The sequence below is a fragment of the Lissotriton helveticus genome, chromosome 7, assembly GCF_964261635.1.
Source record: "Lissotriton helveticus chromosome 7, aLisHel1.1, whole genome shotgun sequence".
NCBI lineage: Eukaryota > Metazoa > Chordata > Amphibia > Caudata > Salamandridae > Lissotriton > Lissotriton helveticus.
Genome location: NC_136068.1, coordinates 609494190 through 609521387, shown reverse-complemented (window position 1 = coordinate 609521387; position 27198 = coordinate 609494190). Strand labels below are relative to the sequence as shown.

Genomic DNA, 27198 nt, shown 5'->3' with positions numbered 1-27198 from the left:
TGGACATTTTAAAAGAAGCTCCATCTACGTTCATCTGCAAGAACTTCCTATTCCTTCAAATGAAAGAGATTCTGTATTTGATGTTCTGATCAAAATGTTGATCAGACCACGTACCAAGAGGAAGTTTTACTACCATATATCCTTTGTTGAAGCTTAAAATAATAAGTCACACAGCAATAGGAGTCTAATTTGTCAGCAAAGAAGTACCAAACTGGACTTGCTCAAATTACAGAAGTTAACATGGGTTTTTATAGATTACAAAACCTAATATGCAAATTATACACAGCCAATGAGAGCCACTTGCTCATCGAAACAATAGGGGTTTTCTGCTCATTTATCTAATCGGAATATTGTCCTTGGCTCTATACTGGCATTGATTTATGAAATCAGCAAGAGAAGCATAGCAACAGCTTGTGTTAAACTCTGGTGACATTATTGTTTCTCAAGACCTTATGGTTACAGCAATGTTGCATAGTTCAGTTCATTAAAAGTAAACTTGGAGGCCAACAGGCCCGTGCACCTTCTACAGGCTTACTCCTTTTGAGTGTCACAAAATGGAACCTGAATCAAAATGGATTTCACAGCTTAATTTGGCTGAATCTCGTCTACCTTTCTCTGCTGTTAAGGTTCATTTTGCAGCTATTAGTTCCTGTAGCAAATGTCCTTCACAAACCTCTTTTTTCAAGATCTCTGAAGTTAAAAATTGCTTAGAAGGTATTTAAAAAGTTATTTCCTGATTTGTAGACCATCTCCCTCCTGTGAATTGAACGTTGTGATTTCACATCTCATGGATTCACCATTCAAATCTATCCATCAAGCCTCCTTACAACAACTTTCCTGGAAAGCTGCTTTCCTTGTAGCAATCACATCAGCATGCAAGGTTAGCGAAATGTAGGCTTTGTTCCCTTGAACTATATACAATATTCCATAGCAACAGAGTAGTTATAAAGACTCATCGGAAATTCTTACCTATGATAGTTTTGGACTTTCTGGTAAATCAGACAATTCACTTATCAACGTTCTTTCAGAACCCTAGTACGCCAGCAGACAAATCCTTTATACATTGGATGTAAGAAGAGTTCTATAAATCTGCCTTGCCACATCTAAAGATATTCTTAAATCCAAACAATTATTTGGAAATTATGGTCTTTTATTCACAGGTTTAGCTGTGTCCCAAAAAACCTCTATCCAGATGGATAGTTTCTTGCATTCTATTACTCTTATCTTAGAGCACACAAAACCTGAACTGGTAAATCAACAACCCACTCTGCCAGAGGTACATTACCTATGACCTCTTTAATGAAGAATACTCTGATTGCGGAAATCTGCGAAGCTTCCACATGGAGATCTATTCACACCTTTGCAAGACATTATCTCGATTCAGATGGTAGTACAGATGCTCAAGTAGGACAAACCTCCTTGAGAAATCTAAGTGCTCAGTTTCTTCTGTTAGTCCTCTTTTTCCTCTCCCACCTCACTTTTTATGGATGGGTGTGCTAGTCCATTCAGTGCATGTGATTATCTTTGGAGATGCCTGTAGGAGATGTCAAGTTATCTTACCTGTAATCCTAGTTCTGCTTCAGTATAATTTCAGTTGAAAACCTAAACCAGACTTTCTCCTCACGAATGGAAGGTACAAAGATTGATAATTGCATCTCTAGTGTTTAGTATATTCTCCCTTTCTCCCTCTTCCTCTCTCCCTCGTCCTCCCTCTCTTCCTCACAACTGAGGTACCTGTCACCTGCTGGACATGACGAATACTGAAGGGCTGTGGGCTCTTAAAGATGCAGTCTCCGTTTTCATGCTAACATAGTTACAGCTTATATGACTATGCTGCCCTGATTCCTTCAACCCCATTTCCTGTGAAAAAGGTATGTGAATAATGTTTTTACGAAAGATACTTTGCCTCCGGTAATTTTCCTCTTTTTAGGTCTCGCCTGAGCCAGTGCATGCGCTGGGGAGACATTTAGTAACTGGGTTTTTAAAGTGCTACCCACAGGCTTTTGCCGGCCACCAGCTTGCTATTACGCGCACAAGCGTGCGCGATGTGCACAGCTGCCAACTGGCTTTCTCTAACGGCTCATTAAGCCTTACAGCGCGCATGTAAATCCCCTCCTCTACCCCCTCCCTTCTCCCACTCCCTCCTCGTCGTGATCACTTTCACTTTCCCGCACGTATGTTATTTTTTTAGTTGGAGGAAAGCACGTAATATTGTTAGAGCCGAAATGTTACCGCGTCGGCTATCCCGCGGGTGTACCGGAAAAGAACCCTTGGTTGCTCCGGAAGTCTTTCCTGTTGTTGTCCGCGTTCCTTTTGTTCCCGGCCCCCTCCTGCTGTCCGTTGTCTCGCAGCTGTTGGATGAGGCAAAAGCAAACCACTTCCAAAACGCTGAGATTTTGCTGCTCAGTAATTCCCAGGAGCAGGATTTGCCATCTAGAAGTTATATGTGCGGCCCCCTACTAAACTAGAGGCTCTTACTTTGTTGTTAGAATTGAAATGTTACAGCGTCTGCTAGGGTGCACCGGAAAAGAACCCTTGGTTGCTCCGTATTGCTTTCCTGTTCCCACCCCTCTCCCATTGTCCGCGACCAACAATTTGGGGCGACCTCCGGTGTAAACTCATTCAAGATGTTAGAGTAAACTTGAGACTTGGGACCCACTTGGACATTGTGAAAAGGTTGCTGTCGGCCCTGCGCTCGGAGTCTGACCTGTTGCCGGGTTGTGCCTGCCCTGCTTGTTCTGCCGCTACCTCTCGCGGCTTGGAGGCTTGGAGGAGGGAGAGGTGAAGGCGGCACGCTACACTGGGAGGCGCCAGGAAGGAACAAACTCGCCGGCGCTAGCAGGGACTCAGAAGACCAGGAGTCCCTGCTTCCCCAGCCCTGAGAGCGGACGCGCCCACCTTGAGACACGCCCACCGCCTGTCCAGCTGAAAAGGCGCGTGTCTGCATTAGCCGCTGGGACCCACTTGGACATTGTGAAAAGGTTGCTGTCGGCCCTGCGCTCGGAGTCTGACCTGTTGCCGGGTTGTGCCTGCCCTGCTTGTTCTGCCGCTACCTCTCGCCGCACCCGCTCCGCGGGTGCCGCTTCGCGGCTTGGAGGAGCGAGAGGTGAAGGCGGCACGCTACACTGGGAGGCGCCAGGAAGGAACAAACTCGCCGGCGCTAGCAGGGACTCAGAAGACCAGGAGTCCCTGCTTCCCCAGCCCTGAGAGCGGACGCGCCCACCTTGAGACACGCCCACCGCCTGTCCAGCTGAAAAGGCGCGTGTCTGCATTAGCCGCTGGGACCCACTTGGACATTGTGAAAAGGTTGCTGTCGGCCCTGCGCTCGGAGTCTGACCTGTTGCCGGGTTGTGCCTGCCCTGCTTGTTCTGCCGCTACCTCTCGCCGCACCCGCTCCGCGGGTGCCGCTTCGCGGCTTGGAGGCTTGGAGGAGCGAGAGGTGAAGGCGGCACGCTACACTGGGAGGCGCCAGGAAGGAACAAACTCGCCGGCGCTAGCAGGGACTCAGAAGACCAGGAGTCCCTGCTTCCCCAGCCCTGAGAGCGGACGCGCCCACCTTGAGACACGCCCACCGCCTGTCCAGCTGAAAAGGCGCGTGTCTGCATTAGCCGCTGGGACCCACTTGGACATTGTGAAAAGGTTGCTGTAGGCCCTGCGCTCGGAGTCTGACCTGTTGCCGGGTTGTGCCTGCCCTGCTTGTTCTGCCGCTACCTCTCGCCGCACCCGCTTCGCGGCTTGGAGGCTTGGAGGAGCGAGAGGTGAAGGCGGCACTCTACACTGAGAGGCGCCAGGAAGGAACAAACTCGCCGGCGCTAGCAGGGACTCAGAAGACCAGGAGTCCCTGCTTCCCCAGCCCTGAGAGCGGACGCGCCCACCTTGAGACACGCCCACCGCCCGCAACGCCCATTATAAACAAACTGCCTGTCGCTCAGCGGGACGCGAGCGGGACGCCGAGCGAAGCCCGGGCAAAGGGCGGGCCGTCTGTGGCCGTCCGGGGCAGGAGGAGGCAGGGCAGGGCCACCCCCTTTACATCCACTGTACAGGTCTCAGTTCGTGGTGCTTCACTGTGGGCCCGGAATCCAGCATGTCAACCCGTTCCGGTAAGGCCTTGAGGGGTGGCGGTGAAAGTGCCCCAGGGGGTGTCATGTTCGGCTCTATGGACAAATTCCTCACCAGGGTGGCGGCTGTTATTGACAATGAGATTGCCATATCAGAACGGTGCCTCTCTTTTGACTTCCCCCCCCCCCCCTTCCAAAAGTCCTTCTTCGGTATTAGCGATGTCCTCCGCAATCTCCATTTCCCCTGCACCCTTGCTTGGGGATTTACCTGGGGATTCACATATTGTACCACTAGAGGTTGGAACAGATGGGGTTGAAAGTTTGCTGATTGATCCTCACCTCGTCAGCCCTTGTACCGTGGTTGTGGAGTCCCGCCCCGACCTTTCCACAGCCAGCTCTCCTGGCATTCTGTCCCAATCCTGCTCTGACGCTCCCACACTCGATCCACAACTTCTGTCTAAGACACGATCTATCCAGGGGCCAATGAAAAGGAAAGGGAAAAGGGCGACCATCATCCGAAAGGGCTGTCACTCGACGCTTATTAAGCACGCCAGGTATCAGCCCCAGAGGGGCCCTACATTCTCAGGTGCCGGAGGACCTGCATCACCTGGGAACTCTAATGCCCCACAAATTGTAGCTGATACAGTGCTACCCCCCCTGCTGGTCCCAGCAGTACCTGACCTAGCCAACGAGGGCTTCTCTCTGGAGCCGTTCGAGAAACTGGTCAGGTCTCTTTTGGTACCACTTATCGACCAAGTCAAAAGTTTGGGGGACAGGCTTGACCGTTTTGAACAGGTCACCAGGGACAATTTCTTTTCCCTGAAAACCCTGTTCAAACTACAGCCGAAGCCTAACGAGGATAGGACAGTTAGGAACACTGGGAAAGAGGTTTTAGTGAGTCATCCTCCAGGAGAACAGTCGACACTGCCGCCCAAGTCACCAGCCTCTGGGAATGCTTCTTCGGTCGCCTCCCAGGCTGGTCCGAGGCAGACAAGGCCGAATGTCTCCACTCATGCTGCCCAAGTGCATGCCATTCCTCCCCTGTTGTAACAACCCCTGTGCCTAATCTAGGTCATAAGAAACATCAGAAGGGAGGGACGGGACCAATTTCACAACCTGGGGCCACTTCACACGCCAAAACCGGTGGTGCAGCGACAACCCTTAAGGCTAAACCCACCACCCTTCCGCCCAAAAATCCTTCTCCACTGGCTTTTTCGCAGAAACCAACACGTAAGGGTCCCCCAGTCAACCTCCCTCCTGAGTGCCACCCGTTTGTTGTTGTCCTCACCAAAGTCCCCCCTATTAAGGATACCCAGCAGGAAAATCATCAGGCGCTAAAGAACAAGGTCATCCATTGGCTGAAAATCAACAGGCCCCTCCCTCCGGGAGTGGATGGCCTAATTCTTGGCGTACGCAGGGTGGGTTGGATTGGACACGGGAAAAAATCTCTTGAAGGGGATTGTGTGGTGGTTAATTTCCAAGACGCAAGAGTCACCCATTTGATATGCTCTCAAGGGCGATCCGCGGCTGGAACGGGTGTTGATGCAGTCGACTTAACATTCTTCTACCCACGGACCATCACGACCACTCCTCCCATCCATCTTGGACAACTCCCCTATAATAGCATTCCTGGGGGTCAATTTTTCTTAGGTAATACAGTAACGCAGGCGTGTACAAGCCCCATTCTACCCTTTTGGGGAGCGGGGGGTTGTTGACTTCGTGAGGATGTCCATGAGCTTTTCGCGAATAGGAGGGCTGGAGACGCTCCTCCTGTTCCTGCAAAAGCTCACAGCCCTTCGCCAGTATTAGAAGACCAGGTTGATGACGAAACTTTAGGGGAATTTGGGGAGGTGAGGGTGCCACCCGACTTATTAGTTGGGCTATCACTCGTGGGTGCCATAGGATCACCAGCTCCCGTCGAGACCTGCGGCATTGCAGCTGTGACGGACCCACTCATCAGGGTTCTCAGCTGGAACGTAGCAGGCCTTGAGAGAAAGTTGGCACTGCCCAACTGGGACTCACTTGTGGAGCAATACTCCATATGCCTGTTCCAGGAAACATGGTGTAGGGAGCCCCTACATAAGGCAGGATATTCTACCTACTTCTCACCAGCTGTCCCTTCGGCATCCGGTAGGGGGCGCCCCTCTGGCGGGCTCCTCATCTGGGTGGCCTCTGAACTCAATTGCAGGGTGGTGGTGCGGGATACCAAATGCCCGGATTTACTTAATATCTCCCTGAAAAACCCACAGGGTCGCGTCATTTTAAACATTTTTAACATCTATGCCCGAGGTACAAAGGGGGGTAGAGAATCCCCAATTATAGCTTGCCTGGAAGCCCTGCTGCGTTCGTCCTCTTATAAACATTGCACTCTGGTGGCAGGCGATTTAAACTGTACGTTTGAGCCCCTAGGCCTCGAAATCTCGCAAGACCAAGAGGCATATGATAATAGGTGGGGGATACCGCCCTTAGATCTCAGCCCTATTAAAAAGTGGACAGAGGTGGCACTTCAGTTAAACTCCATAACCATGGAGTTTGGACTAAGGGCCGCTAATGGCAGGACAGGATCAGATAAAGCAGGAGCCCACACATACAACAGGCCTGGACATTCGTCTAGAATTGATTATTTTCTTCTAGACGTTAACCTGTGGAGCATGGTCAAAGATATGGCGATTTCACCCTCCGTTGAGAGTGATCACAATCTCCTCTCACTCACATTGTCTGCTAGATGGTTATCTGGCACTGAGAGTAGAACTCTCTGTAATTCCATCCCGGATTCGACAGCAGTTTCTAATTGCTGTCGACGACTTAAATGGGCAAAACTGTCTCTCTCAGAGGAGAAGACTAATGCCGTAAGGCAACTTCTCACCACAGCTATAGACAACCCTGTCCCTTGCGAGGCCGGTTGTTCCTCGAATGTAACTACTAGGTTCTGTGCCCTAATGCAGGCTATCAGTGACCTTTTTATAGTACCGGTTAGCACCAACAGGAGGAATCCCCGTTTAAGGGCTAGACAGGGCTGGTTCAACGATAAGTGCAGGGAGGCAAAGTCGCTTCTCATCGAAGCAGTCAAATCCAAAAAGCCCATCAGGACCAGGGTGGCCAGAAGACACTATTCCCTTTGTCAGAAAAACGCAAAGAAGGAGTGGGAGGACAACTACTGGCAGGACCTCTTGGCAGCCAGCAAAAGGAGAGATGCTAAAGGCTTTTGGGACTTGGTGGGAAACAGGAGTCGCCCTGATGATACACTGAGGACCTGTAGCATTAATGCCCAGACCTGGTTCACCCACTTCCAATTTCTCTACTCACCCATCGAAGGTCAGCTCAATGATCCCTTTACTCTCCCGCCATACATCCTAGACAGAGACATGGCCATGTTCTCTGCACGGGATGTTACAAACCAGATTAAAACCCTGGTGCCACTAAAAGCTGCTGGCCCGGACGGTCTCCCAGGAGATATCCTCCGAGCCTATGCAGATGAATGGGGGGGTACTGATTTCGGACCTTCTTAATGCAATCATTATGGGTGGTGCGGTCCCAGATTCCTGGAAGGGGGCCGTGGTAGTACCAATCTTTAAAAAGGGGTGCAGGGACCTTCCGGGGAATTATAGGCCCATAAGCCTAATAGATTCGAGTCAGAAACTGGTGGGGAAAGCTATCTTGGGGAGAATTTTAGAATGGGTGGGTGACGATCACGTCTTGTCCGATATGCAAGCCGGTTTTCGGTCAGGTACCGGAACTATAGAACAAGTGTTTAGGCTTATGGTATTGTACTGGAAGGTGGTGGAGCTAGGCAAAGGCAATCTTTACCTGGCCTTTATAGATCTAAAGACTGCCTTTGACCTGGTCCCGAGGGAGGAACTCTGGAGGGTCTTGTACGGTTTAGGGATGCCCCCGTACATACTCAACCTGCTCATCAAATTGCATAATGACACCTTTGCCCAGGTGAGATGGGGCCTAAATGGGGAATTGACCGATAAGATCAGGGTCGAGAGGGGAGTGCGGCAGGGCTGTGTGTTGGCTCCCACCCTATTTTCCCTTTATATTAATGGGGTGGTAGAGCACCTGCTCCGCGAACCAGCAGACGCCCCCACTCTGGGAGGCGTAAAAATTCCAACACTACTGTTCGCGGACGACACTCTCCTCATTTCAAAGACGCCCCAAGGTCTCCAGAAACTTTTGAATTCCTTCCAGCACTTTTGTACCACCAGAGGCCTTGTTATCAACGTGGACAAGACTAAGTACTTAGTCATGCACCCCCCCCGCAAATTAGGCCGTCCCCCGGTCCTGAACTCAACCCCCCTTGAAAGAGTGGCAGAATTTGATTACTTGGGAATCCGTCTAAGTGACTCAATGAACTGGACCGCTCATATCAATAAAATGATAATCGGCCACAAAAGGGTGGGAGGGGCCCTCCTGAAGGAGTACAGCAGTTCTACCAAACATTGTGTTGCCCCACTGATCGACATTTACAAAGCACGAGCTGTCTCCGCGTCACTCTACGGAGCCGAACTGTGGGGACAAGGTAAACTGGACTCCTTGAGCAAGGCCGAGAATAAATTTATCAAAGATCTCCTTGCCATCCCGTCGAGCACTCCAACAGTTCCGGTACTAATGGATGTAGGCTGCAAAGCAATTGGGGATCAGGCACGACTTCGCCCTCTCCTGCTGTGGGCCCGCCTGTGGAGGGTTCCGGATCTAAAACCCTACGCTGACGGGTTAGCAGAGGTGATGCGCTCCACTGGTTGGCGGAAGATCAAATGGCTCAGGGAAACCAATCAACTTCTAATGGAATTAGGCTTGGAATCCTGTTGGCTTACCTGTTCAGCCCCCCCAAAGGACTACCTAAAAAAACTGTATTGGGATTGGGTCTCTGCGAAGCGCATCAGTAACCAGCAGCACTGCAAAGCCACTGCAGCTTTTCTGCTTATTAAAGATGTTGTTTTACAAGAGCCCTACATGGATTTAATCACCATTGCCATGGACCGGTCCTTGTATATCAAATTCCGATTAGGAACTTTACCCCTCGCCGACCTGTGCTCCAGGTGGAACAAGTCAGTGCCCGCATCACGTCATTGTGCTCTATGCTCTGATAAACCTGAGACTGTGCCACACCTTCTATTCGAATGTCCGGACTATGGGTGCCCCAGATCACGATGGCTTAAACCAATTTGCAGAGAACTGGGCACACGCCAGTACACGGTGGCCCTCCGGATACTTTTAACCAATACAGCCCCTAACATTGTTTGCGCTGTTTCCAAATTTTTAAAATGGGCTTGGTTGATTCGACTTAAAAGACTGGCCGTATCAATTTAATGCTGTTTTAGATAATCTATTCTACTTAATTGTGTTTTTATCTCTTTTATATTTAAATGTACAGTCTCTTTTTTCGACATGCTTTTTATTTTCTGTAAAGCTTTTTATGATATATGCATATCGAAATAAAGCAATCAACCAATAAAAAGAAAAGTGTTCGCGTTGTACTAGCCGATCTTGAGGTCTTGCAAATTTTGTGCCATCATTTGTCCCACAACGTAGTGGGCCATGAAGTGTGAAAATCGCGTTCCCTCTGTAGTTCAATATTGGTTTTATTTCTATGTTCTGGGAGTTGGGTGAGGAATTCATAGATAGAGGGAGCACTTGATTGGGCACTTAATATGGGAAGGATATTGCGTTGAGATAATAAGGGGGTGAGATCGAAGATTAAGAGGACGAAGAAAGGAGTACAGAATGGATCAATGCCTTACATTTATTAGAAAATGAATTTGAGTTCTCTCCACATTACTTCAAAAGTATCGAAACTATGTTTTCTAGATTTATTTGGGAGTTTAAGAAACCTCGACTGGCTCTCAAATGGATTATGCTTCCGAAAGAAAGAGGGGGACTAGCCATGCCAAACTTTAAGATCTACTACTGGGCAACGGTGGCCAAATACTGTGTGAATTTGATAGCTAGCGAACCTAGTAACCACCTAATCCTAACACCGCAGGAAATGATACTGGGGGAAAGATGTGAGGGGTTCTTATGGCGTCATCTCAACGACAATTATTATAAGAAAGTAAAACTTAAGTCTATATCCAGCATTTTTAAAGTATGGAATAATATCCTGCAAATTACTAGGGCTGGGGCGATATTCTTGTTACACCCCCGTTAGATGTAATCCCGATCTCCCAGAGATCTTTCAGGATGGGTGCATGATCAGGTGGATTGGGTCAGGGATTAGTCAGCTGGGCTGCTTTTATACATCAAATCGGTTGAAAAGTTTCTCAGAGCTGCGTTCCGACTACAATTTAAGCCATAGGGATTTTTTAAAATATCTACAGATCAGGGATTTTTTGTTAAGAAAAATTGGGGGGGGGGGGAGTAAAATTTTAGATTAACGCAGCAATAGAAAACTTATGCGACAAAACCACTCCTAGAATTGGGGAAATTTATGAGAATTTTAATAGTGTTCTCCCGGACGATTTAGATAAACATTATGCTAGGTGGCAGACTAATCTGTCGGTGCAGCAAGCATCCCCCGTACGTGCGCTTGAACTATCACAAACATGTCTTATGTCTATTAAGCTACAAGCGCAATTTTACAAAACATTCTTCATTCTGTATTATACACCCTATAAAATGGCTAAATGGACAACAGGAAAGGGAACTAGATGCCCGCTCTGCACATTGTTCGAAGCGGATATTATCCATATGTTCGCCACCTGCACTGCATTATCAAAGCTGATGCTAGATATTTCCAATTTCTTATCTGGGCTTTTCCACGTTAGAATTACTATATCATCTGAAGAAATTCTGTTAGGAGTGGCGGGAACCAAGCGGCCCATACACATGCAGGGGTTGATCTTTGTGGCTATGGCGGTTCTTAGACTTTGCATAGCCACTTCATGGCTGGATCAACAACCACCGGCCTTCACGCAATGGAGGGCAAGACTACTCGCGATATGTAGTCTCGAGGTGGCCATTTTTTCAAAATAAAGGGCTAGATAAGAGAAAACGAGGCTTGATGATATGGGGACCCGTATTACAGTGGATACAAGATCACTCCTAGATGTTGAATTTATGTTGTGGGGGGTCTCATGAGATTCTAGAGGGAGCTTAAGTTAAGCCTAGAATCAATATATCCAACTGTTTTTGGTGTTACATTTTGATATGTTCTTCTTGCTTTACACGTTTCAAAATATGTATGCAATAATTTTTGGTTTTACTTGGAGTTGTACCGAGACCTTGGTCTTTGGGGTGGTGGGGGGAGGTGGGAGCGTACTAAATGTTAAAAATGCTAATAAAAACTTAAAAAAAAAAAAAAAAATGAATTTGGAAGGCCATAGAGTGATTGTGCTTAAGAGGGTACAAGGGAACCCAGCAGGTAGTTAAGGACCTTGGGTAGTAATTTCAATAACAACAATGGTCCTTAAGAAGAACTATAGGAACATACAGATAAAATATAGTCTTCAATGAGTCCTATATTCATTGGTGTCCAGCCGGACACAGTTTTAATCAGTTAGAAAAATTCAACAAATAATCAGAATGGAGCGAACAAACAATACAGTGGGACACAATCCTGCATCCGATTTACACAGAAAACACACAATACAATGGGACACAATACAAAGGAAATACATACACAAGCTATCCGCGATAGTTAACACACTGATAGGACACATTGGTCGACTGTGTGAAACAATACAAGTGGTCGGCTTTTCGATCCCTTACAGCGTATAATGTCCTATCAGTGTGTTAACTATCGCGTATAGCTTGTTTATGTATTTCCATTGACCAAAGCTCCTGCCAACTTGTTGCCTAAAAAACATTTTGTTTAAATTTAACCTATTTATTTCGTTTGTGTGATTTCTGTGTAAATCTGATACAGGATTGTGTCCCACAGGATTGTGTCCCACTGTATTGTGTGTTTTCTGTGTAAATCGGACGGACTCATTGAAGACTATATTTTATCTGTATGTTCCTATAGTTCTTCTTAAGGACCATTGTTGTTATTGAAAATAGAGTGATTGTGCTTCAGGAAAAGTAAGAAAGGTATCCTGTGAATAAAGTTGGTGAACCCAAAGCAAACCTTTGTTTCGCCAAGTCTTCCAGAATATAGGTTTGTTGTTAATTGTTTTAAAGCGATTGTGCCAAATCGAAGAGTTAAGAAAGCGGTCAGTATCAGAGAGGTCTGAAGTAAGAATTGATTGAAATAGATTAAGGGAAGTTTTATGTATAGGCGAGGATGAAAGTTGTGTCTTGTGGGTGAACATAAGAGTTTCTTTGATTGAGAAACAAGAAAGAAAGGAGAGCTCAACGTCGTTCCATAGTGGAGATGTTTCTGAAGTTGACTGATTTAAACAATTGGAGAGTTGTTTAACAAGAAAAGATTGAGGAAAAGCCAGACAATCTGAGAAATTAACTCCACCATGCGATTTATTAAGTTTAAGCATACCAACGGGACATACGTGTTTTTTTTTATTTCACAAAAAGATAGCTAAAATAGAGTAAATATTTATAAAAAAATGTGAGGGAATAATATGTGGGATAGCAGAAATGGTATAGAAAATAACTGGAACAAGCATAATTTTGATAGTGTTCAAGTCTGCCCCGCCAGGATAAATATAAAGGATGCCATTTTGAAATAGAATTGGATAGCGTGGTGAGAACTTGAGTCGTATTCAGTGATAAAGTGAGTTTGATAGAGGAAGCAAACCATAAACCTAAATATTTGATTTTTGGGGAGTTGCATTCAAGTTTAGTGGAAAGAAAGTCTTGTCTAAAACATAAAACATTGAGAGGAAGGATTTCGCATTTATCTGGGTTTAATTTAAAACCACAAAGTGAAGAAAAGGCTGTAACCTCTGCAGTGAAGGCTAGAATAAAAATGTCTGGCTTTGATAGACATAGCAAGATATCATCCGCATAGACACTCATTTTAATATGGGTTTTACCATTTTGGAAACCATAAATATTTGGGTTTTTTTTAATTTTAGAAAGAAAAAGTTCCAATGCAAGGATAAAAAGAAGTGGGGAGAGGGGGCATCCTTGGCAGACACCCCTGTGCAAAGTGAAAGAGTTGGAAATCAAACCATTAGCAAAAATAGAAGCTTTGCGTGATGTATATAAAAAAGAAATATAAGGAATAAATGTAGGTCAAAAACCAAACCAGGAGAGTGTATGAAAAATAAAAGACCAGTCCATTCGATCAAAAGCTTTCTCCGCATCAAGCGAGATAGTTGCGAGTGAATGAGGATATTTGTTTGATTTATATAAAATGTTAAAGAAAGTCCTAGTATTATCAGAGATGGGTCTACCTTTAATGAAACCAGATTGTTCTGAACAAATGATAGATGGTAAAAATGACTCTAATCGAAGAGCGGGTATTTTGACAACTAGTTTATAATCGGAATTAACTAAAGATATCAGTCTTTAAGACCGACATCCCGCCTGGTGCAGCGCCATATTCTAGGAACGGAGGGTGGGGGGTGGTTCTTTATGTATTTTTCTCTTCTCTTCCTTTTCTGTTTCTCTGGGTGTCGGGAGGGACCGTATTTGTTTATTGTTGATTTTTGTAACAGCGTGCATTGATTAGTATTCATAGTGGGTCTAGTGAGGCCAGTTGTATGTGAGCTCGCTTCTTGCACTGTTTAATAAAAAGAATTAAACCTTAAAGATATCAGACAGTAGTTTTTACAAAAATGAGGATCTCTTCTGTCTTTAGGGAATAGGTTAATAAGAGCATCCTGATAAGTACCATTAAAGGCTTTAGAAGAAGGGAAAAATGCAAATGGAGAGTGGAGATGCGGTAGAAGCGATTTGGAAAAGTGGGAATAAAATCCTACGGGCAACCCATCTGGGCCAGGTGCCTTCCCTGTTTTTATGAGATTTAGAGTGTGGGAAATATCCTGAACAGAGATGTCTTTTTCCAAGGGTGAAAAGTCAATATCGGTGGGGAAATGCTTTTGTGTTCTATTAAGATACTTCTGTACTGCAGTAGAGTCTGGTGTAACATCAGGGTATAAAGAGAGATATAATATTTTCTGAATTTCTCTAAAATATATGTATTTTAGTCGCTTTGGATGAATCAGAGTATAGGATATAGTCAATGTTTGTACGGTCTTTCCTAACCTTAAGATATGAGGCAAGAAATTTGCCAGCTTTATTCTGTCCACCATAGTAACGAGCACTACCTCTAAGAAGATGGGAGCTGGCATTTTCTGTAGATAGTTTGTTATGTTAAAATGTTTCTCCGATAAGGTTAATAAGATCGGCTTTAGAATTAGTGGCAGTGTAGAGTGTTTCTAACAACTTAATATTTTTAAGAATTTTAAGAGCCTTTTGGAAATGTAGTTTTTTCTTTTTAGCCACATAAGAGATAATAAAATCTGTGGCTGAAGCTTTAAAAGCATCCCATACCACAACGAAAGATGAAACGGAGGATAAATTACGATTAAAGAAATCAATAATGAAGTTTTCAAAAGGGGAAGTAAAAATCTAATCTATACTAATATAATAAAGAGAGAGCCCAAACCTTTGAGGCGGGTAATCTCCGGAACCACAGCACCAATCACAACACCCAATACAGGGTTAGAAAGGGCAGTTGCAGCAGAAGGACATAGGCTATGCAGACGCCCACCATATACATTTAAAAGGTAAAAGAACCGTGCCAGCAAAGTAGTCCCTTATGGCGTGTATGCGTTGTGCTGGGGGCGTGACAAATGCTGGGGGTGTGTGGTACGTTCCGCCCTTCATGCCATGTTTCATATTGTGTGCTGTGGGCGTGTGCCTGGCGCGGGATTACGGGAAAAAAAAGCGAGCGTTGTGCCCAATATTTCATTGTTTTTTCTTCCCAGGTTCTGTACATTCCAGCTCCGGGTGTCCACCCTGCTCCCTTTAAATACCCCTGCACCCCATAATCATAACCCACCCTTACTCCTTAAAATACCCCAACACCCTTCATCACTAACCCATCTTAACCCTATAAATAAACCATGTACCCCAAAACCCAAACCTAGCCCTGAACCCTAAAAATACCTCTACCCCAAAACCCAAACCTACCCCTGAACCCTAAAATACCCCAGTACCCCAAAACCCAAACCTAGCCCTGAACCCTTAAAATACCCTGTACCCGAAAACCCAAACCTACCCCTGAACCCTAAAAATACCCCTGTACCCCAAAACCTAGCCCTGAACCCTAAAAACAACCCTGTATCCCAAAACCCAAACCTACCCCTGAACCCTAAAAATACCCCTGTACCCCAAAACCTAGCCCTGAACCCTAAAAATAACCCTGTACCCCAAAACCCAAACCTACCCCTGAACCCTAAAATACCCCTGTACCCCAAACCTCAAACCTAGCCCTGAACCCTAAAAATACCCCTGTACCCCAAAGCCCAAATTTAGCCTTGAACCCTTAAAATACTCCTGTACCTCAAAACCCAAACCTACCCCTGAACCCTAAAAATACCCCTATACCCCAAACCCCGAACCTAGCCCTGAACCCTAAAGATACCCCTGTACCCCAAAACCCATACCTATCCCTAAACCCTAAAACTACCCCTGTACCCCATAACCCAAAACTATATCCGAACCCTTAAAATACCCAAACACCCCAAAACATATACCTCAGTACCCCAAACATATACCCCTATACCCATACTTACCTTATCCAAACATTTAAAAAAAACATGCTTTTACCATTCATGCATTTACAACGAATATCGTTGTAAATGTATGCGTGGTAAAGCATATAAAATGTAATGCCATGCGTTATAATGGCATTGCGGAGTCATGGTACTTTTGTAATGAAAGTATGCGGAGTGATGGTATGCGGAAAGAAAGTTGCGGAATAATGGGTGTTTACCCTCCATTGGTGGCCACATCTCCAGCAACATACTCATATTTTTTTCACCACCCATTTGAAAAATGCAAAGGTCTCTCTCATTGATGGCCAGCTCCGACATACACTTTTAGACACACCTCCCGCCACAAGTTCTAGATTAGCGAACTTTAGAGCTGGGGAGCTACGTTCGAATCTCGGCATCAGCTCAACATCCTGTGATTCCAGGCAAATCGCTTTGTCTCCCCGTGCCTACCACAAATGAATGTGTTCTTCTGTAATGTAAATTGTGCTCATGCCCTGTTGTCGAGTTCGCGCTATATAATATTGCAAGGAAAAATAAAGTAGGGAAACTCTAGTTCACACACTACTGAACGCGCACTCTTAAGTGCATCAGCAGTGCACTGTGAATCGGAGCGTTTCACAGGCCTCTCACAGATAAGAAATGCTATCAAAACGAAATCCTACAAAACATTATACTACTGGCCGGCAGCAATTCATACCCGGACAACGTCGGGACGGGCTGCTAGTCAATTAATGAAGAGGTATTAAATCGCCACCTTTTGTTGGGCACATTAACTGGATGTAACTCCAGATCTAAGATTACTGGGGCATGGTCATAAATCAATATAGAACCAATGTCTGCTTGTATTATGTGTTGTGTGAGTGATTTAGAGACAAATAAATAGTCTATGCGTGATTGGGAAAGGTGAGTAGGTAAGAACAAGGTGTATTCACGCAGTTGTGGGTTGTAGAATCTTCAAGAGTCAACAAGAGACCTATGGGAAATTAAAGTGTTGAAATGCTGGTGCATTGGAGAGGGGATGAAGGTTGACTTGGAGGAACGGTCTATGTATGGGCCAACAACCAAGTTACAATCTCCGCCAAAAATAACATTTGATGTAGAAATAGACATCAAAATAGTGGAAATGTGAGGCCAAAAATTATCAGGCTTAGCAGGAGGATATACATTAAACAAAGAAATAGGAATATTATTAACTCCAAGGTGAACGTCCTTCATCGTCTGAGTCCTCAGATAGAAGAGAAATTTTAAGTTTCTTGTGACAAAGAATCAATGTCCCATTCTTCCTGCTTATACCAGGAGAGGAAAATACAGTCCTCACCCATTAAGGTTTAAGTTTTAAACCTTCTGGAATAACTAAATGAGATTCTTGTACGAAAACAATATCCGCCTTTAGATTAGCGAAATGGGTAAGAACCCTCTGTCTGGGACAACACCTGGTGGCCCTCCGCCCTCGGAAGTCCACCCACCCCTACAGACCACTCTCAGAATCTCGGCATCATCCTCCCTCTCCATGAACCACCAGATCAACGTGTCGCATCCACTAGTTTCAACTGCTTTCGCATCCTCCGTAAGACCTTCAAGTGGATCCCCTCCGACTGCAGACAGACCATCGCCCACACACTCAATACCAGCAGACTGGACTACGGCAACGCCCTCTTTGCCAGAATCAACAAAACTCTCCTGTATAGACTCCTGACCATCCAGAACGCTGCTGCCAGACTCGTCCTCGGGACACCACGCCATGAACCTGTGATCCAACACCTACGAGGCCTCCACTGGATCCCCGTCGAGAAGAGGATCACCTCTAAACTCCTCACCCATGCCTACTAATCCCGCCACAACATCGGACCCAAATCCCTCAACTGAAGAGTAGCCTTCTACCTACCCAAGAGGAACCTCCGCTCTGCCGACCTTGCCCTGGCAGAGGTCCCCCACATCCGCAGACACAAATCCGGCAGGAGAGCCTTCTCCTACATCGCAGCCAAAAACTGGATCAAGCTCCCTTTGAACAATAGGCACTCCCTGGCCCTGCATATGTTCAGGAAGGACCGCAAGATCTGGCTCTTCGACTAATCAGGAGCCGTCCACCCCACCCCCCAGCACCTTTAGACCCTCACGGGTGAGTAGCGTGCTTTATACGCCCCTGATTGAGTGATTGATTGATTGATTGATAGGCGTACCCATACCTTAGACATTCCAGGAAATAACACGGAGCGTCATTTATCAAAAATGTTAAGGAAAAGAGAAAAATGCATAAAAATTTACAGCAAACATGAACATAGTAAAAAATCTGCCATAATCAGAATAACCAACAACACGCTCAAATCAATATAAGAGAAGATATGAAATGGAAGAAAATGTAATGAAAGGAGAGAAGTGAGGTATAGTAAGGGGAGGAAAGGAAGTCAAAAAGGGAGAGCGAAAAAAAGAAAAGAGATCGAAAAAAGAAATCTAAATAACAATGAAACATACCAAAGACTCAAACATGAATGGAGGGTGTTGAGGCCACAAAGAGAAGACGAACAGCCAGCTAAACCACTCTGGGGGAAATCACGAGGAGGAAAATGTTCTAGACGAGACTATACAGTGGAGGGTGGAAACAGGGAGACCAACACCTGGAAAAGGAAAATCAAGAAAAAAAACAATTAATGAAGCTCTGTCCTGAAAAACAGTGTAAAATTACAGTTGGCACAGGAAAATGTGGTCTTTTCAAGTAGAAGATGATCTCCATAGATCCTCTCAGCAATTGCCAAGAAAACGCTGAAGTAAACTTGGATCCTCGTAGGTGGTTGTTTTATTTTTATAAGTCACTTTAAAGAGGCAGGGATTGAATAAACCAAATCTGGCATTTAAATCACGTAGCACTGGTCTCATTGCTAGAAAACGTTTCAGTTTCTTTGCTGTGACCTTGGCGTAGTCTTGCGAGAAAAACAGCTGGGAGCCTCGTCCGGAAATGCGACGTTTAAATTTGACTGTCTGCAAAAACTTTCAACAAATCAGTATATTCTAGGGAGTAGAGTATTATGCCCCTTGGTTTACGTTGAGATGAAGTATGTGGAGGATGACCAAGTCTGTGCGCTCTTTGTATATTCAATGAAGGATAGTTCAGAAATACCTGCAAAAGAAAAGACTGGAAGAAAGATATTGGATTGGAACCTTCCAATCCTTCAGCTAAACCATAGATTTATAGGTTATTGCGTCTACTACGATTTTCAAGGTTTTCCACTTGTTTCTTTAGTTGGAGGATTTCTGCTTTCATAGGAGGAATCTGCTGTGAAGAGGCTTGTAAAGATTCGACCTGACATTCCACTGAAGTAATCTTGCTTTGAAGAGCCCGTATTTCATCCAGAAGTAACTCCAAGGAAGCTGGTGGAGGAGAGGTGGTTGGCAAAGGAGGGTCTTTTCTGACTCGCTTAGTGGAGGACAGCACTAACGTAGAAGTTGGCTTAGATGCATTTTTGCCACTTAGTAGAGGCACAAACGTAGATGCACTGGGAGACGACTCTGCACTAAGGGGCATTGTGGTTGGTGTTGAGTCCTCCATGTCGCTTTGTAATACTGAAAAGGGCTTAGAGGTAGGCACTGCAGTAGACTTGGGATGTAAAGTAGAAGTAGACAATGAAGCAGTGCCTCGACCAGATTTAATTCTCCCCATAGACATGTATATTCAAACAACAAAGTGCAGTTTGTGCGATGAAATACAGAGAAATGGACGCAAAAGACAGTATGAGGAATAGATAATATCACCAATTGAAATTCCAAAAGCCTTCTGTGCTGCTATTAATTGCTCCAGTGATGTAGTCCAACCAGCTGAGATTCCAGCAATTCTAATGTAAGAGCGTTAGTTGTTGCAGTAAGATGCCGACAATGAACGTTTTAAAAATATGAAATCTGCGACCTTGGAGGAAATTATGTTCAGAGGATATGTATTAAGAGATTTGTAGAACATCCTGGTATACTTTGCCCTTCATAAAATGACTGTTTGTGAGGAGCCAGTCCTGTGAGGAAAACGCTCTGAAGTAAACAAAGTGGCGGGGGCTGTCCAGTCATGGAACGCGCCACAGGTTTGATAAAAATCGTGAAAATGCGAGCTTACCGCGCTTAACAAAAGGCATCTTTTAGATGCAGGAATGTTTCAGCCAGCAAGCCCTGTACTCAAAACAGGCATCGGAAAGCTTCCACCAGACAGGGAATGTACAATCCTCGGATTGCGACGTGGAGCGGTGTCAACCAGCCGCCATCTTAATCAGCCTCAAACCACGCCCCCCCCCTGAAAAATTCAATTATGATTGGCAGAATTTGTGAATTTTCAGCTAGTACGTTCGATGGCCAAGTCCTAAACAGCTGAAACGCAAGTACAGAGTTGCTATTGTGAGTAGTACAACATATAAAAGGTGTGCTGGGTAGCCCACAGATGAATAAAGAGTATTCTATTGTGTGTGGATTCAGAGAAAATACCTATGAAGGTGTAAGTAGGATTACAGGTAAGTTTTCCACCTTAGTTATTTCTGTTCATAACACCTAGCTGAATTTCCAGCATCCGAGAAGCATCCCTAGTGGTTGCTGTTAAAAAACAGTTCAGCCTTTCTTTCTTTCAAGGTAAAGGATGATACCTTTAAGATTGCACCAGAGAACACTGAGCAGGATATTGCCATTCTTCACTATATGTATTAACCTCTCAAAGTGGAACACAAAGTGCTGCAGTACTCTGGGCACCACTGCCAGCAGTGCCACCAACGCCTGTCCTTTTTTGCTCAAACTAGTATAAACTTAAAACTGTAAAATAAACCAGCCATAAAAATAGAAGTGGAGTAGATTTTTCACTGATGTTTTGCTCAAAATCCATCATCCTTCTTCTGCAAATACCGTGATGGGTATTTGTCATTGTTTCTTGCGTTTGGGTTTCCAGACACAGTGGGTATACAAAGCTTATTAATCTATGAATAATTTTTGGCAACTGAAGAAAGTTTAGTCTGAACTCAATAAATAATGTAATCCTGTTCAGTGATGGGCATCAGAAGCGCACAAAGTGCCACATTATTATAATTGTTCATTTAAATTTAATTTCTAAAATCCTATTTAATTTTGGTTTTCATTTCACCTTCTTACATTATTATTTACATTCCATCACTGACTCATAACCACACGTTTTATTAGTCTTTTGAGTTTGACTACTGCTCATTGTTCCTCTAATGTCTCCTGTTCTATGGGTAGGGATGTGATCCGATGGCTCATTGATGCAGTGAAGTGCTGTTCCATTGAAGCAGACTGCGAGAACAATCCTCCACTGTCGCCCGACAACACCAGGAACAAGGAGCAGATGTGAGAATTGTTCTATCTGCATTGTTTGGCAGGCTGTATTTCTTGTTCTTTTGTTAGCCCATGTGACTTTGAATGTAAGGGTTCCATGAGGTTAGAGTCTGCATGTATGTGCGCGGGTCTGCCTGTGCACGCACATTCATGGGGGAAGCAGCATTTGCTGAACAGTGCATGTGTGTTAAATATGCATGCTGTTTTCCAGTGCTTTTTGCCTTCCAATACGTGTGAACAGTTATTAAATGTACACAGTATAACATCAGCATTATTCTTAGCCTCAACAGAATGCTGAGTGTCTGGTCCGTTGCCCTTTTGCCAAACCCCCTTATTTCCAATGACTGGAACATATCCTGACTTACTAAAAGACACTGGCTACTGTAAACACATCACATTTAGCAACATTTTTTGTAAATTCCTTAAGGTCTCCGTGCATTGTGGGACCTACTTTTGTGGCTCCATTCACACTAGAGTTTGTATTGTGGATGGAGTTGCAAAGTTGCCTATATATTCGAACACAACAATTCGGTGAGTGAATCTTATGCAAGTTTTCGGTAAGATTGTTCTCTTTTCTCTTCTGCAGTTCTATTTTATGGTATACCAGGCTTAATATGCATAAGTATATAGCTAGTGAGAAGGCTCCTACGTAAATAGGTTTAGTAGTAGCTTTTTTAAATCTGACATTTGTACAGGATTTGTACATTGAAGGGAAAACACTGTTTGAAGTGTAATAACCTGAATTTGTGTCTGTTCTGGTCTATGCCTCCGGTGTGCCCATCACCACTGTCACGCTTAGTTTCTCATGGGATTTATTTCCTTTGATCTCAGTCTACAGAACCAACTAAACATGTCACTGTTGTCATATTGCTTCCTTTTGATGATCTCTAAAGCCTTGGAATGTATTCATGGATAAATAGCAACACCAAAAAGATAAGCTCATATAAGCTGAAATACTCCATGAGTGGGTCTTCATTGATCATTGTGAGAAAGTGGATGGAGTTCACTGTCCCCACCCACCTCCGCCTTACTCAGAATCACATCTCCTTCAGAAAAGAACTGAAACATGGCTATTCGATAAAAAGTAAACCCCTCCCTCCAGCGCCTTGAGACCCTCTGGGTGAGTAGTGCGCTCTATAAATACATGAACTTGAACTTGCCATCTTTCTTGCATTGGTATGCCCCCACTTTTTGCTGAACTGCTGGTGTGCTTTGACTGAGTGTGCCCTGAGCTCCTGCCAACCAGGTGCCCAGGGCCTGTGTTCCTTCCCTAAAACTGTGTTGAAACTAAAGCCCAATTGGCATCTCTGGCCACCTGTCAGCCCCTAGTAGATGTTACCCTAGGTACCCAGGGCATGGTGACCAGAGAAGACCCCTAAGGGCTGCAGCACTTATTGTGCCACCCTTAGGGACCCTGTACCCTAACACCCACACACTGCCTTTGCAGGCTGAGTGTCTAAGTCCAGAACTAAACAAAGAGTCGACATGGCACACCTCTGTGTGTGCCATGCCCACAAGACCCACTGCCCTGGCATACCTCAGTCACCCCACTAGCTGGGTGCCCTATGCCAGTGGTGTGGGCACAGGTGCATGAGCTCTTTGCCCCTACAGTACCCAGGGCCATTCCTGGGCACTGTAAGTGCAGTGATGCCATTAAGAGTATATGGTGCTGGGAGGTTGTCATTACGAATTCCACAGCACCATAATGGCTCCACTGAAGACTGACAAGTTTGGTACCAAACTTCTCAGCACATTAAACCCGCAATGATGCCAGTGTGGGATTTAATGTAAAATGCACCAGAGGGCATCTTAGAGATGCCCCCTGAAAACCTAATCTAAAATCCACGTCTGGTCTGAAAGGCTGCCTATGCTGCCACACAGCAGACATGTTGCTGGACCCCTGGGTGGAGAGCCCCCCGCTCTCCTTGGCCGGCAACAATGAACATCCTGTGCGAGGTGCTAGGTCTCCTCCCCCAGGATGGGCAGGGGGGAAGCTTCAAAGGTCTGCTGCCTTCGTGAGCTTCTCCAGACCACTTGCTGTACTCAGCAACTGGCCCCCACCAGTTCTGACCCCCATTCTGGCGGGAAGACTGGCGGGAAACCCTACGTCAGGGAGGGGGGGTGCCAGCCTGTGCCAACCCCACCCCTCAGGTGGGAGAGGCGAGGTGAAGCACGACCCGGGCTTCAGCCATCTTGAAGATGGGGAGCCCTGCCCCATCACAGCTAGACCCCTGCCCCCACCCACAGGAGAGGCAGAGACTAGGGGGTGTACCCACCACAGGACAGGGACCTATTGGTCCCTGCCCTTGCCCTACCTGTAACGCCCCCAAATTCAGTATTTAGGGGCATCCTGAACCTTCCTTCCTCAGATCCGATAGGAAAAGAAAGAAGATCAAGAAGAAGACGACCTGCCGTGCAGCTGCTAACAGGACGACACCAACTGACTTGGCCCCAGCCCTACCGGCCTGTCGACCCTGGAACCTGCCCCTGCTAAATCCCGGCGACTCCTGCGGACAGCCACCTTGGAAAACTCGGAGGACCTGCCTGCCTTGACCCTCTCAAAGACTGGGACTCCACTCTGCTCCAACAATTATACCCTTGGTGCCAGCCAGGAACCGCGAATCCAACCCACTCTGCACCCGCCGAGCCCGGCCCGTGCCCGAGTGACCCAAGACCACGAGGACGTCCCCCCGGCGACTGGGACCCGAAGTCCAGTGCCCAAAGACCCTCTTGACACCCCTGCACCCGGCGCCCCACGGCCCCCTTTGCCCTCCTTTGGGGTACTTACCTCTTCTCCAAGAACCCAACTTACCTCTCGAAGTGGTGGTCGCACCTGAAGAATATCCGTCCCTGAGCCTGCAGCCTTTGCTCACTTTGTAACTTTCCCATTGGATAACATTGAGCTCCCTACGGCTCAAAAGCACCCAGCCGCCCGAGTGCCGCTGTAAGTGCAACTACTACCGTACTCTACTTCCCCACTTGCCCTGAGTAAGTGACCAGGAGCTCAGCTCCCACAGCCGCGTGGTTTGCCTGCTTGCAGCCACCAACCAAAGGCCCCCAACCCTCCATTGGATTGCATTGGGCCTACTCTCTCTGCACCCGGCTGCCCCTGTGCTGCTGAGGGTGTAACTGTACCTTTCCGACCCTGGGAGACCCCTTAGTCTATGCCCAGAACCTCAACCTGAACAGTCGAGTACTCACCTGAAAGCCAATAACTCACTTTCCTTCCATAGGCTAACAATAACTGATTTTCCCTGAAATTTCTTCTAAGTGTGGAGTTTTGAAACTTTAAAATAATCCTCTAAAATCAGCCGAATAACGATTTCCGAAATACTCACCTGGGATAGAAGAAGCCAGTGCTGTACTTTCTAGTTCAGTACTGAACCGCAAAAGTAATCTTAACTGTACTTACCAGTTATCTGCATTTCCTTCCATAGGAAACCATTTTTCTCTGAAATTTCTTCTAAGTGTCGATTTTTGCAAATTACAAATATTCTTTAAAAATCGTACCAACTACTGAAATGCAAATACTTACCTGTCTTAGGTAGAGGTCCCAGTGATGAACCTAGGAGTCCAGTACTGGATTACAAAAGTAACGAGAACCTACTTTACCTGTGACTTGAATTTCCATCCATAAGATAACATTGCTAGTTTTTCTCTGAAAAATTTCTGTGTCAACTTTGAAAATACATTTATATTCTTTCAAAATTACAACTGTAACCAAAACGCTTTTACTTTACTTTTTACCGCTTAGGTCCCAGGACTAATTCCAGGATCCTGTCCTGTGGTTAGAAAAGTAATCCTGAAAGTAATCAACTGCATTTATGTAGAAAAACCCATTGAGCTCAATGTTGAATTGTGTTGCCTATTGCAACCCCTGTAACTATTGTACTTACCAAGTCTATTGCCTGTCTACAAAGCAATTACCTAAAGTCACTCATATTTAGAAAGGTATATTTTGATACCCGTTGGTTCTAAAATAAAACAACTATATCTTTTGATATAAAAACAATTGGCCTAGAGTTCAGTTCTTGAGTGTGGGAAACCTTTTTCTGACTGTGTACAACAAATGCTTTACACTGTCCTCTGATACTGCCTTACTGCTCGACCAAGCTACCACTTTAGAGAGTAAGGTCAGATCTGACTTTAGCCTCTGGGGATTGGGGACTCTATACACACTGTACCTGACTTTGGTCCAGTATATATAGAGCCACTTTCTTACATTCACCACAAATAATAATGCCACTATTCTTGTTAGGTTTAGTAAAGGTTTCCGTAACCTAAACTTGAGCTCAACCATTTGTAGCTATGATACAACTGTCTTAACTTTAAAGAAATCTGTAAAGCATTTAGAAGTAACAAAACAGTTGTATTGTATTATATTGGCGCTTGTATAGCGCATGGCTACCCGGAGGCATAACAGCACTGTTGACGTCGCTAGGGGCGCTGATCTCTTAAGGGAAAAGCCAGGTCTTTAGTTGTTTCCAGAACTTTAGGTGGTTCGGTTCTCTCAGTAGATGTAACGGGAGGGCATGCCAGAGTTTGGAGGCGTTGAGTGAAAAAAGCCTTCCGCCACTTCTCGCCTTCTTGATCCTGGGGGCCATAGCAAGGTGGAGTTCGTTTGAGCAGAGTTTCCTATTTGTCCTGTAGGGGCGGATCATAGCATTTGTGATTACGGGACTGCCTCCATTCAGTGCCTTGTGGGCTATGCAGAGAGCTGTGAAAGTTATTCTCGCCTGTACTGGAAGCCAGTGGAGAGAGTGTAGTGCAGGTCTGGCTGAGCACCGGTTAGGGGTGTCGATGAGCATCATCGCCACGCAATTCTGTACGACCTGCAGTTTTAGAATCACCTCCTTTGGGGTGCCTAAATAAAGAGCGTCTCCATAATCCAATCTGGACAAAATCAAGGCCTGAATCACTAGTCTTTTTGCTATCGGAGGTAGGAGGGGGAGGATTTTACGGATAATTCTCAATAGGCCATAGCATAAAGCGCCAGTCTTCCTCGCCTGTGCTTTAAAGGTGAGATTCTGGTCAAACCAGATTCTGAGGCTTTTGATCTCTGTTTTGGGGATCGGTGCCGGACCCATGGAGGACCGCCACAGATTTTTGGGGAATGCACTTAATGAGTTACCAAGGATCATGAGCTCTGTTTTCTCCTCATTGAGTTTTTTTATATGGTAGAGATTCATCCATTGTACGACTTCTTGCAAGCAGGCAGGGAGACCATTGGTCTGTTGGCTGGGGTGGCTCAGAGCTACAACCAACTGTGTGTATATTACCATATGGATCCCAAAAGGGGCCACCACTTCAGCCAATGGGGCCGTGTAGGCATTAAAAAGCGTGGGACTCAGTAAGGAGCCCTGTGGGACTCCGCACTGTAAGGGCAAGGGCTGTGAGTTGGTATTGCCCTTGAAGACCTGAAAGGATCTCCCTTCTAAAGAGGACTGCAGCCATAATAGGGCTGTTCCCGACACTCCAGCTCTCCTGAGGCGGTGAATCAGGACACGGTGATTAACCGTGTCAAAAGCCGCACTCAGGTCGAGAAGTTGAAACCGGAACATAAAAATCCCACTGTAATTTATAAAAATAGAGAACATTACAATATACAAAATCACACATTTCCTGGGCGCCCTTATGCAGACAATCCCACAGTGCCCCCTCTACCTAACAACGAGATGGCAGAAACATTTTCCCTTGTGCAAAGCTCTTGTGCCCAGTGAAGAGGTGCGTTCAGGGAAATGAGCAAACCCTCCCTAGTAGTAACTCAAACCCGTTTCTGTGGGCAGCTCATCTCCCACTGGGAGTGGTGCCTGGCTGGATAGGAAGACAAAAGGGAGGCAGGCCCATCTGAGAGCTACATGTACTATTGACAGGGTAGGCACACTTTGAAGTGAATTAAGTTCTCTTCCAGTGGATCCTCATCAGTATAAGGGTTGAATAGACCCACCCACGCACAGGAATCCACGTATTTTTATACATATATGTATATCTAACTTTGTGCAACTGTAGAGCACATCCATGCTTGGATCCTATAAAGTAAGGCTAAAAATGGCCAAATTTAATTCATTTAATTTTATGGATAAATTAGTTTTCATTGGTTTTACAGAAAGCAAAAAACCTGAACCCAACTAACCTCTGCCCACTGTTTCCTAATCTCTTGAACTTTCAGAAAGTAAGTAGCAGTCACCACAATATTTCTCACA

General features: G+C 45.6%; 1 protein-coding gene across 1 annotated transcript in view; it reads left to right on the top strand.

Moving 5' to 3' along the window:
• SIMC1 (SUMO interacting motifs containing 1) overlaps positions 1-27198 on the top strand; it is a 373014-nt gene that overhangs the window by 225209 nt on the left and 120607 nt on the right. Inside the window, exon 6 of the mRNA XM_078652825.1 lies at positions 20900-21007. Within this exon, the coding sequence (XP_078508951.1) occupies positions 20900-21007 (108 nt within the window). The remainder of the gene's footprint in view (positions 1-20899; positions 21008-27198) is intronic.